The sequence below is a fragment of the Haemaphysalis longicornis genome, unplaced genomic scaffold (genome assembly GCF_048455015.1).
Source record: "Haemaphysalis longicornis isolate Haplotype H1 unplaced genomic scaffold, Haemaphysalis longicornis Haplotype H1 scaffold_3, whole genome shotgun sequence".
Taxonomy (NCBI): Eukaryota; Metazoa; Arthropoda; class Arachnida; order Ixodida; family Ixodidae; genus Haemaphysalis; species Haemaphysalis longicornis.
The window spans coordinates 35,662,579-35,679,151 of record NW_027526335.1 but is presented as its reverse complement, the minus strand read 5'-3'; the positions used below and the strand labels follow the sequence as shown (position 1 = coordinate 35,679,151).

The 16,573-nt window shown below is 49.2% G+C and overlaps 1 protein-coding gene across 1 annotated transcript; it reads left to right on the top strand.

The window, feature by feature from the left end:
• Positions 1-2,966: 2,966 nt before the first annotated feature.
• Positions 2,967-4,372, top strand: Sty (sprouty signaling antagonist). The gene has a single exon (XM_077702896.1). The coding sequence runs from the start codon at positions 3,276-3,278 to the stop codon at positions 3,843-3,845; it is 570 nt and encodes a 189-aa protein (XP_077559022.1). The 5' UTR covers positions 2,967-3,275; the 3' UTR covers positions 3,846-4,372.
• Positions 4,373-16,573: the final 12,201 nt, after the last annotated feature.

Sequence of the window (16,573 nt, the reverse complement as noted above, 5' to 3'; positions counted from 1 at the left end):
TGAGGAACATTTTCTTCACGAAGCACGATGCCTCTAGGCTAGCAAAGGAGCTTGTTTTCAGGGAAAGAAGCACCTTCTGGTCTCTCCCGGAAAACCAGCACCCATTCCTGCATCATGTCGACCCAACTTTGGCACTGAGGTTACCGGAACGACTTCCACGTCGGCTAGAGACTGCTCCATCGCTTACGTCTCAACGTGGCGCTAACACATACCTACCGCTATCGCCTTGGCCTAACCTCGAACCCCTATTGTGACTACTGCGGTTCACCAGAAACCGTTGAGCATATTTTACTGGAGTGCCCTACATACTATCAAGCAAGAAGCAATCTCGCACAGAAGATTGAGTGCCTCAACCACAGTTCCTTGACTTTAAAAGCACTTCTGGGACCATGGCCATCTCCCTCCTCTCAGCGTAAAGTGCTAACCGCATTATTTGAATACCTCAATGACATCGGCGTCGCTGAGCTGATATAGGACCAGACCATCCTTGAACTGTACAACCGTCCATAGGTTTTCACATCTCGCACTGACGGTCCCCAACGCACACGCTTCGTCCTTTTTTTTTCACTTCTTTTATTTTCTTCTTTCTTCTCTCCCTTCCACATTTCTTCCTATTGCAACTTTTTCCCTCCTCCCGTACCCCGCAGAGTAGCATGTCGGCGTTAACATGCCGGCAGACCTCTCTGCTTTCCTCTAATAAAGAGCTCTCTCTCTCTCTCTCTCTCTCTCTCTCTCTCTCTCTCTCTCTACCCATGGTTTCCCTCGCGGGAAGATGGTGTCAATTTTTTTTATAATATTACGGGAGCGACGACCGATCGGCGTGTCAGTGCCTTATCACGGTGTCCAGCGGCGGAAAAGGCGAGTACGCGTACGCGCTCAGAACTATCTGTTGTATGAGCGTCGTCTTGTATACGCTGTTCTCTTTAGAGCAACACACCCCCTGCTTTTCTTGTCGGCGAAAACCGCTTGCCACGTGCCAAAAGAAGCTAAGCAGCGTGAACGTTCCTGATAAACGTGCCGGGAGATACGAGAGAAACATCAAACGCGCATTGTAGATGCCGATTCAATGTCGCATCCCTGGAATTGGCCCCAAGAAGACAATGTCCCATACTGAAATACTACATATTGTGCTAGAATACATGTATAAAATGCATTCGGCTAGAATACACATATTTACGGACGGATCGTCATCCCCGCAAAGCTCTTCATCTGGAATGTACGTGCCACTTACGGGTGAAATGTTTTCATTTCGTCTGGAGCGACCAACATCATCTACAGCGGCTGAGCTATATGCCCTTAAAGAAGCGATTGTTTACGTCTTACGCCACCAGCCGCGTCAGTGGAGTATCTTTACAGACTCCAAGGCAGCTCTGCAAATTCTGTCAAGGAGGAGCAGGTCTTCCCCTCACCATACCGCAGCCGCCGATATCTCCTACCTTCACCACCTCGCTTGCATTCCTGGACACACTATAAAATGGCAATGGATACCTGGCCACAGTGGTATTACTGGAAACCAAAAAGCCGATGAAGCGGCCCGTATGGGCCTTAACCACCGCAAATACCGCAAAGTGTACTTTGCAAAAACAGACGCTTCCACCATGGCCCATCGCTTTGCAGTAAGTGAAAGAAACCGGCTATGGCGCAGCAACGAACCCAATAATGAAGTATTTTTGCACGCGATTGACCCTGATTTGACATCAAAACTTCCAAGAGAGCTCCCTCGTAGGCTGGAAACATTATATCATCGTCTACGACTGAACTCGGCCTACACCAACAGTTACCTCTTTCGCCTCGGACTGACGACCAACCCGTACTGCGATAACTGTTCTTCCATAGAAACCGTCGAACATATCTTATTAGAATGTGTGGCCTACTTGGCACCAAGATCCCGTTTTTTTGAAGATATTGAACGCCTAGATCAAGGGCCGGTAACTTTGAAGACCATCTTAGGACCATGGACTAGCCCATCGAAGCAGCGTCAGGCCCTAAAAAGTTTGTTTTCATATTTGGAGGACATTGGCCACATTTCAAAATTGTAAATTCTGTAACACAATCTAAAAAATAGTCCGCCACGCCCGCCAAACCACGCCAGTGTTTTTTTTTTTTTTTTTTTGCTTCTTCGTTTTTTTTCCTCTCTCTTTTTTTTCTTTTCTGCCCACCTCTCTCTAGGGCCTGTTCTCCCTACATCCCCGACCCCTAGCAGAGAAGCATGTAGGTGATCACAAACACCGGCAAAACTCTCTGCTTTTTCAATAAAGAGCATTCTCTCTCTCTCTCTCATGTCCTTCGAATAGCCCCGGTTTCTCGTAAACGAAGACACGAAGTCATGCAGATACCATGACAGGGGGTATTCGCTCTCGAGAAAAAAGCATAACTGGCGAGGCTCAAGGTAGGGCGTTATGCGCATGCGCTACTCTCGAGTCGCCTATTTCGCCGCTGGACACCGTGATGCGTACAGCGTGCGTAGTACACTGTGTACGTGTAACCTTCTAGAAAATCTTCGCTCAAAGCAGCTTGGCTTGCTCTCATATACGGATGTGATTGACCGGTTACGGTTAAACCTTTCTAACGTTTCTTAGCCTCATTTCTGTGCTTTCTTGAGTCTTCCGTCTGCCCCCTCCCCCCCCTTTTTTTTTGCATTACTTGCCGTGAGTCCCGCCAGAGCCTTTCAATTCTAAGACAATCGTGCGTAAAACATCATCTCGGATATTCTTACCCATTGAAACTAATAAACTTAGTTCGGTTTGAAATAAAGGCGTAGTTTTTTTTGGATGCTTCAGAAGTCGTGCGGTTTTCGTGACCATGTGAGAAGGTGTTTCCTCGAGTGCGCAGGCGTGTCCACGCTGCACAGACTGGTCGGCCCGCAGGGGGACTCGGCGGAAGCAACGCGTGCGCCTTTGTGCGTCCGCGTGCGCAGGTGAGGCGGCGAGCGCGCGCCGCGTTTTCTCTGGCACGGGGAAGGTTTCATTGAAGAAAAGCGGACCCCTTCTCCGGGCGCGCACAAAGCTGTCCCATTGAAGGGGCACGCGTCACGGACGCGTCACGCGCGCCGCGCAGCCGGATTGGACGGGGCGCAGCGCTCCGCGCGGCGCGCAGAGAGGGCACGCGTGCGTGGGGGGAGAGAGGCGACCATTCTCGGATGCCTCGCCGGAGTGCGGCGTTAGGCCTAGCGCTGCAGCAGTGTTTGTGTGTGGGCCGGCGGCGATGCGGGCCCGACGATACCGCCGCCGGGGCTGACCCATGCCCAGCCCGGGCCGGGCCGCCAGCGCTCGGCCATGGCCCGCTCGGGCGAACTGATCTCTCTTGGACAGCCGCGGCCGGGCGGCGCGCGGCGCCAGAACGAGTACATCGAGACCCCGCTGCGGAGCAGGGATGCCGCCGCCGTGGTGTCAGCGCAGCCGCTGGCCAAGAAGGTCGCCGCCGGCGGCGGCGGCCACGAGGACTCGATCATCTGCGGCCGCTGCGGCCGCTGCCGCTGCGACGCGTGCCAGGGCCCGCGGCCGCTGCCCTCGCGCTGGGTGTGCGGCGATAAGGTGCACTGCTCGGCCGGCGCGCTGGTCGACTGCTGCTCGTGCGTGTGCTGCGCCAAGGGGCTCTTCTACCACTGGGCCAAGGACTACGACCTGGACACGGACGTGTCGTGCGCCGACCAGCCGTGCTCGTGCGCGCCGCACCGCCGCTGCGCGCGCTGGGCCTGCCTCGGCCTGCTTAGCCTGCTTCTGCCCTGCCTCTGCCTCTACTGGCCCCTGCGCGGCTGCGTGCGCCTCTGCGAGCTGGGCTACGCGGCCTGCGCGCGCCCGGGCTGCCGCTGCGACGCCGAGGAGGCCGGCTCGCTGCTCCGCTAGGCCTCGCGGGCGAGGCAGCGTGTGCGTGTGTGTGTGTGCGCCCTTCGGCGGCGGCTGCAAACGGTCTGCGCTGGCGCTCGTTTGCCCCCCGTGCGTGAAGAAGTGACCCTCCCTGCCGCCTCGCACGCCGCAGATGTCGTCTCTGTTACGGGTAAACTCTGGGGGCACCGCGTCTTCCCGGAGGTGCGCGAGGAGCATTTAGTCGTCGTTTCGGTGCATTTAGCGCACGTGTTCTTCCCCCGTAGGCGTAGCTCTTCCTCCAAATATGGCATCTATCGAAGTGGCCCAGTCCAGCAGCCCAAGATTCCACGCCCCGGCCAGCACCGCACGTTCCCCGCCCGAGGAGGCGCGCATCGGCCGCCATCCGCGCGCCGCGAGTAGCTGCTTCCCGGAGGTGAGCCACCCAGGCGCGGGGCTTTCACCGGCCCTCCGCCACTCGAGCGAGGCAACTCGTGCGTGGACGACGAGATGGAAACCTGCCCCCCTTGTACAAATGTATTTAACAAAGCTTGTTTTACATTATTTTATTTCTGCACCGGCGTCTCCTTTAATTGCTGGCAGTGCTGTCGCTTCACGCCGGCCGTTGCTCCTCGAATGTGGAGGATGGTGCGAAAGGCGTGAGCTTTGGTGCCCGCATTTGCTAGTGCGCATTGCATCTGCTTTGCCACATTTTTCTCGTTTCCTAATCACTGCGTAGTGACTACACGGAGAGGTGCTCTGTCACCCTTGCCGTTTGGATGCCTGCACTGGCCGCCTCGAGATGCGTGGATGTGCCTTTGCACCAGAGAACTACTTGAAGAAAAGACCTACAGTGGTAGTTTCAGTAAAAAGCATGGCTACACCAGTATAGGCTGTGGTAATTGCGGCATAGTTCAAGAAGTTACAGTTAATGTGCAAAATTTGTGTGACCAAGGTGCCACTGCATGATCCTGCAGGCTGCCAGGAAAAAGCTTGTGCCATGGTTGAAACATTTTCTGCTGCTGTGCAGTTTTTAAAGCGTAAACCAACTTATTCAGACAAGACTACACATGTATAGTGTGGTTAGAGGACAGCGTTTCTGCACTCATTTAACAACATTCTCTGCAGGCTGAAGCAGGATTGCTTCATCCGTCACTCTAGGTACCAAACAGTCTTGTGGGGATCCTAAGTGCAAAGCTTGAAGCATTGACAGGCGCTGCGTGATTAAAGACTTACCTGCGAGTGCTGCCTTAAAATGCTCTTCTAGAATTTCCCAGTTACGACCAGCAGCTTCTCGGCAGGTCACCCGGGCACAAATGTGTGTGCAGTTCGTTGCACCTCGGGCGAACATGGTATGAGGCTGCCCTACTAAGCGATTAATTAAAGGCACTGCTGCGGAAGTGCTTCAGATGCCAAGGAATCATCTCATTACTACAAGAATGATCCGTAGCTCCACTGCGGTGTGCCTTGTTCCAATCCGGAACTGAAAAACCGTAATTTTGACACCCATACAAGTGCATTTATTTAGCTTTCAAGTTTTTTTTTAAATTACAGCTAAAGTTTGTTTGTTGCATTGAATATTTATTTGCAATCTTCTACTGGTATTCTTCAGAATTACTTTTCCTGCATGACTCAATTTCACCTAGGCATTGCACACTGTTGCACTCACTCCTTCGGCCTTGGTGCTCTTGGAAGCTCATTTTAGCTTGTCACGGTTATCTACCTTCTGAACATTGAGGCTGTATGTCTACATTTTGCCGCCTCGTTATTATAGTTCCCCTGGTGCTGTTTGTCGTCTGGATGTTGCACATACATTTGCCAGTGCCTAGACTCCCTGCTGGCAAAGTTAAGTGCCAGTTTTTATCAAAAAAATGCATCAATGTTTGTTTTAGAGCATTTAGTTGTTTTTCGATTTTTTATTCAACTAATTGCCGAGAAGCAGGAAGCTCAACACCAGTACTACTCGGGCAGTAGCACTAATGCCAGCCACACACGAGGGCTGAGCTCACTAACGCTCTAAAGATTGTTTCCCTCGGGCAGCCATAGAGGCCACATGTACCAGCAAAGAGGAAGAATTTAAAAAAGCTTTCTTCTGTGGTAAAGTGCTGTGGACACTTTTTCGAGAAAGGTGCTATGTAATCCCATTGAGCAAAACGAAAGTTGACCATTGAGGTAAGCTGTAGATGAGGCATTGAAGTTACACTATTATGTGGTGAGGAACACGCATCGCAAACCTCTGAGGCTGCTTTGCGAAGTAAAGCTTTTTTTTTTTTGTAAAGCCTTTTTTTGTGCATGTATCAAGTCCAGTGTGTGAGTGAGCACACGTTGGGTGAGCGCTGCTATTTATCGCAATTAACTTATGTTCGAACATTCTTGGAGAGTCGCTGTGGTGTACTGGCTTTTTTGGATCCTGTGCCAGATGGCCCTGCCTTCACTGTTAACTTTAGGGTCATGCACCCTTTCTAGTAGCGAGCAAGCTGTCCAGCTTTTTGTGGTATCATTTATATGCACTCGTGAAGACACACACTAGTACCGGGCCACGCCTGGTTAAGTTCGTATATCAATAGGTCTGATAGATTGAGGAACCCTTAGGAACACGTAATTTTTCCCCAAATTCAAATTGCCCCATTGGGTGTTAATTAGGAGAAATCCTGGAATTACTTTGTAGGCATTGATAAGCGTTCATACATGAGCTAAATTAAAGGTCCCCAGGTGGTCAAAATTATTCCGTAGCCCTCCACTACAGCGCACCTCATCGCCTGGTTTGTGTCGGCGCGTTAAACCCTGCACTCAATTAATCAGTTTTATACTTGGATGGGCCTGCGGGATAATCAAGAATTTTCGAATGAAACATTTTAACCTTTCCACAGCTTAAAGGTAACATTTAAAAATTTGAGCTTTATTGAGTTCTTAGGTGGTGATGGGAATGTACCTCCAAAATTTCAGGTCTCCAGGTCAGCCCCTTTAGGCTGGGTGTTGATAATAGATTTCAGCAATTTACAATTCACTAGATTTATAGTTTTGAAAAGCCTGTTCACTCTTTTATGGGTTCGCTGGTACAAAATCCTGATACTTGTTTCAGGCATTTCCAGTCAGTTGGTCGTTTGGTGGTGGTGTCGGATACGACGGTGCTAGGCTTGCACGTGATGCCGGCAGTTGCTCCACCCGAGTGGTGCCTGACGAGTCAAAAATGTGGCTCCTTTTCCACGAGTTGTGTGTTCTGAAGAAGGCTAATAAGGCTGTGTGACAAAGTATCCACTGCCCCAATGGGAAGATGGCGCGCTGTGGGAGGCTGCAAATTTGCTCATCGCTGAGAACGATTGTCCACTGTGCAGCATACTGTACTCGGCACATTAGGTATTGTTCCACTGGGTAGCATTTGTAAGCAAAAACCAATTGTATATATCAACAGACTGAGCACTTATTGAGGAATCCATAAAAACATAATTTGCCTTTAGTCCATGTTTGCCCCATTTAGATAGTTAGAGGGGTTTGGGGGGAACCTTGCAAAGCTTTTTCGGCATTCATGTGGGTTACTGATATCAGCAAAAACCATCTCAATACGTGTGATTTCTCTTTAAACAGTCCAGCCTTATCGAGCTACTATGCAATAATAAGAACGTACCGCTGAAATTTCAAGCTAGGTCATGACTGGCCTTGTGTAGGTACAGGAGTTTGGGTGGGCATTACCGCTTGTTGAGTTGAGTGTAACTGCCATAAGTCCAGCTAGCCCTTTCAGAGGCTTCATTGTGTTAAATCCTTGAATGTGTTTCTGTGCATTTGTATAGATAACATTTGCCAGCCTAAATCAATTCTATATATCAACGGGCCAAACAAATATCGAGGTATGTATAAAAACGTGCCATTTACTCCCAAATCTACATTTGCCCCTTTGTGGGGGGGGCTAGGACTAAATCCTGAAACAGTTTTTTAGACATTTGAATGTGTTTGTTTATCATCGAAAATCGGTTTCATATTTAACGGGCATGCTGGACAATCAGAAATTTGCGGAGACACAATTGAGGGCCTTTGACTCCCTAAAAGAAGTAATTTTCCAAAATCCAACCTTTCTTGGATACACCATGATAGGAATGTATTGCCGAAGTTTCAAGTGTCTAGGGGCATCATTTTCGGCTGGGCACTGACGAATCCATTACTAGGGCACTTCCCCTTATGTATATGTATGTATGACTGGCAGCAGTGCACTGTTGTGCCAGCATAATAATGCGTGTGCCACATACTGAGTAAACCTTAAACGGCATAATTTGCCCTAAATACAGATTCGCCAGGTTTGGTATTGTTTTGGAAAAACCCTTACACCAGCTTGTAGATATTGCTGTGTTGTACATTCGGGCTAAAACCAGCTTGACATGAAAGCCTGTGCCGTGACCAAGAATTTCGAAAAGCAACATTTCAGTCTTTTGCTGCTATGCAGTGTACCAATACCCCACCAATATCTCAGTTGTGTAGGACAGGCGTTGATGAATATAAACAGAATACGCTTGCGGTACAGCCAGCTTTTTCCCGAATGCTCTGTAGCTCCCAATCAAGCAAGCAGTTTTTTAACCTTTTAAAGACGACTACCGTCTTCCTTGGGCTACCTAAACGCGAAAATTTTGATCTGTCTGCATGTCCCTCGATTCAGCTGCCGGGCCAAAAGTTGAAATATTTTTGAACAAATTGTTTATACGGGCAAAACATTTACAGACTATTAAATTTGGTGGCATACTTCATACCTGTCAGTGCTGTTCAGCAAAATGAAAGCATTATGCATATTTTAAGCAAGACATAAATACAACTGCTACTAGCAGTGTTCTTTTAAGTAAAAATAGACGTATATAGGCGTGCTGCTGCGAGAGCAAACAAAAAACGCGTTAACAGCGTGACTTTACCCACAAAATACAAAAGAGGGCGAGCTCGAGCGCCAAGCCCAACAGTAACGAAAAGTCCCAACAGATCGGGTGCCAGTTAGTGCGAAAGCGGGAAAATGTAATTGAAGGCAGCAAATTTACCTCCACTGTGTTAATCACGGGTGGACCAAGGATGGGGGGAAAGAGGGGAGGCATTTACGTGGCAGCGGCGGCAGAAGGCTGTCGTCTTTCGACGACATTTGCAACGACGCGGGCAGATGCGCGACCATTTTTTTGCCGGTTTAACAGTGGTCCCTGTTAGGCTGGTATGCCATAATAGGAACTTACTCTTGAAATTGGAAAACTCGGTGCATCCCTTCGGCTGACATCACATCCTACTCTAGCTCACATCATTGGGGGTGCAGCCCTAGGAATCCCGCTGTTAGCCCTTTTACGGGTCTGTTAAAACAAAATCCTGAGCTACGTTTTCGGCATCGCTACCGGTGTAGCTCATGTAAAGGAAAACCAATTGGATATATTGACGGGATGAGCACATATCGACGATTCCGTAAAAACGGGTAATTTATCCCAAATTCTGACACCAGAACAGCTTTTAGACATTTCATTGTCCATGCCAGCAAAAACCAGTTCGTTAGCTTAGCGGTCCGACCATATAATGTCGAATTCCAAAATTTTAGCCCTTTTCACTCTCTAGGGGGTGGCCCAAGGACGCAAGTTCGGTCCCGGCCGCGGTAGCTGCTTTACTGATGAAGGTGAAAACGCCTGTGTGTCGAGATTTCGGCGCACGTTAAAGATCCCCAGGTGGTCAGAAGTAATCCGGAGCCGTCCACTACGGCGCGCCTCACAGCCCAGGTGCAGCTTCGGCGCGTTAAACCCTGCAATCCAGCTCTCGGGGGTGTGATTTCAAAACAAATCCAGCTTTATTGAGCTCCTACAGCACTATCAGAATGTACTCAAAAATTTCAAGCCAGCAGTTTGGCTGGATGCTCATATCACCTGATAGGCGTTCACACTCTGTCAGGGCGCAATTTTGAAAAAAAATCCCGATCTCCATTACTGGCGTCTTAGGGCAAAATCCTTAAATTTGTTTTTGCGCACTTGCATAGGTATGCCTTTGTCAGCGAAAACCAGTTCTATATGTAGAAAGGCCGAACAGAAATTGAGGGACCCATAAAGATACCCAACCTAGACTCAAATTCATATACGTTGCAGAGGGGTTGGCTGGATAGAAACCGCGGGACTTCATAGACGTTTGTACGGGTTACGTATAGCAGCTAAAAACAATTTCGATATTTCGACGGGCGACCGAAACCACGCGGAATTTGTGAAAACACGATATTCCCTTTTTATTTGCTTAGGGAAGTAGTTGCGAAAAACCCGGCGAGCCTACATGCCATCATAGGAACCCACACCCGAAATTTTAAAGCCTCTAGGTAAGGCAGTTTCGGCCGGGCGTTGAGGAATGCGTCAATCGGGCACTACTCTTTATAGATGTTAAAGACATGTCTGTGCGGTAGCTTGGCCTCAAGTAGATCGTGGCGGATCTGATAAGAAGCTGCCCTGTAATGCGGAGCTGGTCAGCTCGGACTCCCACTGCTCAGGGGAAGAGGAGGGGTGGGGATGTGAGTGTTGGGGGCAGGACAAGACGAGGCGGTAGGTGTTGAGAGGAATGCGGCAATGTGGACAGTCGGGTGGAAAGAGGGAAGGGGAAATGTGGGATAGGGTGATGTGGTTGTAGTAGGTTTCGGTCTGTAGTCGGCGGAGGATGTATATAGGCTTGTTGGGCGGTGAGGGAAGGGTGAGGGGGCGGATATCGCCATCGGGAGTTGGTGTAATGGGAGAGGATGGAGTTGTACGTGGGGTCGAGAGGTGTCAGGGCTGCTGGGGGGGGGGTTGCTTACAAAAAAAACTGGAAAATGGCCGGTCTCTAGTCCTACCGAAGAGATGAAGATACACTTAATGGGGAAAGAAAACGCAGAGCAGGCTACGAGCCCGCGCGAGGCTCTCGCTCAGTAAACTGCAGTGATCTTCACAAAGGCGTATAAGTGGTCGGCCATGTTGCGAAGCTTGAGGCAAATGAATGTACACAAGGCAACACACTTGTTTATAACACAGCTTTCGTACTTCCTGCCTTGCCGTAAAAGAATGTACTAAAGTAAACTACTGCGACGTTCTCAATTTTTGCCCACAAGTATTGTCCTCGGCGTTTTGTGTAAAAAGTTTGTGTCCACAGTTTTCAGAGGTAACAGGTTGAAGTCGAACTCAGCGTTATAGACGTGTTGCGCACTGTACTGCAAGGCACGTTTCGGCGGATCTCCATAGCGTGTTGCACTGTGTGTTTGCATTTGAAAGGTTTCAATTAAACGACTGCGCTTAGCTGGGTCCTGCCTCACTATTTCGGAATGTAAAATAGAAAGGTCTACCGGTTGCGCAACTTCGGACTTGAAGACATTTCTGAAAAACTCGTCAGAGTTTCATTGTCATCTCTGGTGCGTCATATGGCAACATTATGTATATTGAGAGGCGGCGTTTTGCAAGAAGACCTTTATTCGATCGCCGAGCCCAGTCCTTCGTCAGCAGTCGGAGTGGGAAGATGATGATGATCACTTACAGATGATAATGGCGGTGGGTGCATATATATGACTAACAGCGGGAAACGCACCCCTTGGTGTCCACACTGCAAGTGGTGGTGGCGATGTTGCGTACGGGCATAATAATGTCCGGCAATCCCTACGCTCCCGTTTTCCCGCTCGGTTGAAGGCGGTCGCATGGCCGGGGAGGATTACACCTGTTGACGTTAAAAGGGTTTTAAGCGGGATACGTGGACTATATACCTCCCACGGCGCCTACTATCTGTGGAAGTATCCACTGGGGTGATGCAATAGTTGACTGGGAAAGTGTGTCGGATGACAACGTAAGGACCAATGTAACGGTGGAGGAACCTTTCACAAAGTGCAGCGGTGCGTACTGGCGTGCAGAATATATATATATATATATATATATATATATATATATATATATATATATATATATATATATAAGGTTAGTAGAGACAGAGACAAACGAGAAAGACTTAGAAAATAAAAATAAGTTTACTGACGTTTCAGGGAGAGGACTCCCTTTCTTCAGAGTACAAAATAAGTTCGTTTCAGAGCTATATATACAGAAAATGTAGCAAGCGCGAGGGCAAGGTAAGAGGAGGGAGAGTTTGTACAAATGGATTCATGGTTGGTGGGTAGCAAAAGAATGAAGGGAGAGCGGGAAAATTAATTACAACAAGGATAATAAGAACACACAGTCACGCGGTACGAACTTGGAAAAAAAGAGAGAGAGAAGAACCAAACACAGAGAAAAAAAAAATACATAATTAAAAAATAAATAACAAGGTAATTTTCCTCCCCCGTGGCAACGGGGGTGAAAGAGGGGTCAAAACAAGATAGGCCCATGCCCGTGATTGACATGGGCAAAAAGATTAGTCACGCGGAAGACGTTCCAAAGAAGATATGCACACAAAGGGCGAACATCTGCCCATTTACACCCGTTCTAGGAATCCTTGTTTCAATGACCTTACTTGGATTCCTAGAACGGGTGTAAATGGGCAGATGTTCGCCCTTTGTGTGCATATCTTCTTTGGAACGTCTTCCGCGTGACTAATCTTTTGCCCATGTCAATCACGGGCATGGGCCTATCTTGTTTTGACCCCTCTTTCACCCCCGTTGCCACGGGGGAGGAAAATTACCTTGTTATTTATTTTTTAATTATGTATTTTTTTTTCTCTGTGTTTGGTTCTTCTCTCTCTCTTTTTTTCCAAGTTCGTACCGCGTGACTGTGTGTTCTTATTATCCTTGTTGTAATTAATTTTCCCGCTCTCCCTTCATTCTTTTGCTACCCACCAACCATGAATCCATTTGTACAAACTCTCCCTCCTCTTACCTTGCCCTCGCGCTTGCTACATTTTCTGTATATATAGCTCTGAAACGAACTTATTTTGTACTCTGAAGAAAGGGAGTCCTCTCCCTGAAACGTCAGTAAACTTATTTTTATTTTCTAAGTCTTTCTCGTTTGTCTCTGTCTCTACTAACCTTATTTTTTTCGCGCTCTGTGTGAGTTTTTATCTTTTCAGTCTATATATATATATATATATATATATATATATATATATTATCAGCTTTCAGATGTAACCAGTTAACGCACTGTTACAGGCAACTGTGTGAAATACTTTTCTGCTGCCAACCTTCGCTGGCAGTGACGCGCAAACCCCCCTCAAAGACCCTCGCTTTGCGAAGTTGCGGAGAAAATTCCCTCCACATGTGGGCCCTTGTTCGAGGAATCTAGAGATCGCCTGGGCAACATGTTCGGTGCACTGCTGGGCTGCGAACGAGACGTGGTGTGGGCGCGAAGGAGGGCATCGCATTCGGTCGTGGGAGAGCTGTGTGCGCGTGCCTCGCTCGCCCCCGCAGGGGAATCGAGTCTGCTGGGCGCGGTGTCCACACGGGGAGAAATTCAGGCGCACTGTAGTAGGGGCGCTTTGCTTCAACGCACTTCGGGCCTTTTCCTACTTCATTAGACAGTAATGGCTCTGAGGCGTCAGGTTACAATTTTTTTTTCTCGAAAACTCGTGTCCCGCACCTTCGTGCCCATCGTTTGATCCGGGGTCTTGGGGCGGACTCGTAAGGCTGCTGCCGCCAGACTGCGGCAGATCCGCAAGCGTGGGAAATGAGGTGAGTGTACCCTGAGATGGCGAGTTGGTGCGGGTTCATAATGGAAAAAAAAAAATAAATAAATAAAGCAATGAGCGCAAGGAAGACGAGGATGGCAACAAACTCGAGCTCAAAGACAGCTCAAAATCGCTCAAACACAAGCCGGAATCGGGGTTTTTTTTTTTTTTTTTTTTCGCCCTGTGTTTTGTGTCGTGGCAAGTTGAGACACAGTGTAGCGAAGCTGAAACTCGGAGTACTTTCGTTTCCCGATATCCGAAAGCGCACTTTAACCCTGCAAGTCTCCCCGCATTCTGCAGAGACCTTTGTCGGTTCTCAAACACTTCTCCGCACGCGCTGCTTGCATGTAGCTCGAACGCAACCGTGAACGTCCAGAGTATAGTTCGGCGCGCCCGTGGCACGAGACGGCGCGAACGGCGGCGGTCCCCTCCGTTTCGAGCAGCCCGCTCCTTTTCTGGGCCGCTGCCGTCGGTGGGCGGCGGTTCGGTGGCCGACCACGGTGGTGCCCCTCTGGGCGAACGGCCTTCGCGGTGCCGCCGGCAGCGGAAGGAGAGGGACTTCCTGCGGCGGGGAGCAGGAAACGCGCTTCTTCAATGGGCGCCCACTTCCTGCGCCGGGGGCCGTATAACAACGAGCCCTGCTTCTTGGAGCGCCGGCAGGGGAGGAGGAGGGGGGGCCGCCATCCTGTCTTGCGCTCGCTGCACCGCCGCCGCGCCCGAAAGAACAGCAAAGCGGCGCGGGTCGTCTTGTATCGACCGCGTCGTCACGTGCGAAATTTTGGAGGCCATGTGATGTGCTCACTGTTACACTTGGCCTTCGTATCTGTGTGTCCGGTGTGGTACAAGAACGGTGGCTCACTCCGCTACCAGCACGGCAGCCGCCGTCTTTCGTTGCAGCGCTTGGAAACTTTTCGGCTCAGCGAAACTTACTTTCAGTGGTGTAGCCCTCCTTGGGCTACACATTTTGCCGTCTGGTGTTACTTGAAAGCGTCACCTTTTGCGCTTTCATGTTACCCGTCAGTATGCGAACGCCAACCAGGGGTGGATCCCGATCTTTTCTGAAAGGGGGAGGGGGCAGCTTCTATCAGTGATGATGATGATGGGGATGAGGAGGATAGCAGCCTTTTTTATACACCGGAATTTTGGAAAACCAACAATACAAGAGAGAAAAAATCATCAACAAGACTTTATCTGCGACCTGAGGGGTCTTCTTCGGGGCATAAATTCCAAAATTAAGGGGGGTCAAGACATCCAGACACCACCCCCCCCCCACCCCCCCCCCCCCCCCCCCCCCCCAGGATCCGCCAATGACGCCAACTCTAGCTTGCTGTGAACAAACTTTATTGCTGGGCAGACGAAAATGGTTTTAAATTTAATCCTGCAAAAATTACTTGCGTTGTATTCTCAAAGGGGCGTGGGATCCGGCCAGACCCTGACATTAAACACCTCCTGGCTCACACTAACGAGTAAGACTTGAAAGCAGCGAAACTGTACGCAACCTTCACTACCATCAGGAAGGTTTAAATCCGCGATTGCAGCCGATATGCTTCTTTTTTACTCCATGATTGTTGCTTTTTTTAAGTGTGAGCTTCTTTCATTTTCTTTGGAAGTGATAATCATTGGACATCACCTTTGAAGGGCGTACGCTATGGCGTGTCTTTCTCGTTCCGAGCAAGTATTGCCACGATTACGGCGAACGGTGTTTTTTTTATTTTTGGCCAATCTTGGCCAATATCCATAAGCGGGTATGCATGGTTTGACAAACGTGCGCGGGGGTCGCTGAGAGGTCGCCGTGAGGCACGCACAGACCAGCGCTCGGCATTTTCTTGGTTTTTTTACTGCCCGGTGGTCGCTGCAATTTTGGCCAATCTCTCTCAAAAGGGTATACTTGGCATAACAAACGTGCGCAGGGGACGCTGGGCGGTCGTGAGGCGCGCGCTCGGCAATTTCTTGGTATTTTTAAGTGCCGACACAAAAAATTACGATTTGCTAAACAGCTTCGCTGTTAAAAAACAAAAAAACACAAGTTTCATACGTAGTTTTTGACGAGAAAGTCACATTTCTTCCAAACATTAATAACCGAAGCACAAATGCCCCAAAACAATAAATATTCTCAAGGTCCTTGAATACCAGTTCTGCTTCTTTATACTGCCTTGGTAACAAAGACAGATAACAAAAGCACTAAAAAGACAAATACAACGTTTCAGTTAGGAGTCATTGGTAAATATCGCCAGGCTTTCAACTTCAAAGCACGTAATAATGATTAAGTGCCTTGAGGAATGTTTTGTATTGTGTACTAGTGTGATCCCCAAACTATCACCACACATCTTGTGACACTCTATACCTCTCTGTTCTCTTGCACTCGTCACCATCATTGCCACAGTTTTTCCCACTTTCCCTGGTTGGTTCTTTTGTCAAACTACTTGTCGCAATCTGTTGAACTGCTCATTACTTGTCACCGCTGCATTTACCATGTTCTCACCATCAAACTCTCCTCATTTGGCTTTAAACCACTTTTCTCACAGTTCTTGTCATATCCCTCCGGGCTAACGAACGGTACCGAAAACATCTCGGCAATAAGCGCAAAAGACCACCTGTTTGTGAACCCCCCATCCCAACCTCGTCTGTCGGTACACCTCGGGGCAGACATACGACGATGAGGGGTTTACAGGCGGGCAACAAACGCAACGTGCCAAAATGACACACACGCGCCCGCGCGCACCTGTTTTTAAGACCTACGTGCACACGCAGCGTCTCATCTGCGTACAAGATACAGTGTTTTGAAGGCGACTACAGATAGCTCGTCTAACTGGCGCGAGCGGTTTATTGCATGTTTTCATCACCGCCACAAGCAAAACATGCATGGAGACGCCATTGCCGTGAAGGGAGTAACCGCATAGCGACAAGACCATGTTGCAGCTGTTCGTCGTCTTTCCGTTACTCCCGCCGGCAGCGGGCTGCAAACATTTCGTCTCTGGTTTCGAGTAACAGTTGGTCAAGGAGACCGAAAGCCCCCCAAGTTAGTCCCGCTTTTCGTCCTTTTTGCCTAAGAGTGTAGCGTCTGGGTTGGAATACGGCAGTGTCGCGTATGGGTCAGAAACTTCCCTTTTAGTATGGTGCTTTCTGTACCAGCCCAGCCTACAGCCCGTACGCAGAGCGCGACAAATGGTGCTCAGGGCATC

Excerpts from the sequence above, each read along its gene's own strand:
- Sty (XM_077702896.1), top strand. The coding sequence starts at position 3,276 with ATGGCCCGCTCGGGCGAACTGATCTCTCTTGGACAGCCGCGGCCGGGC.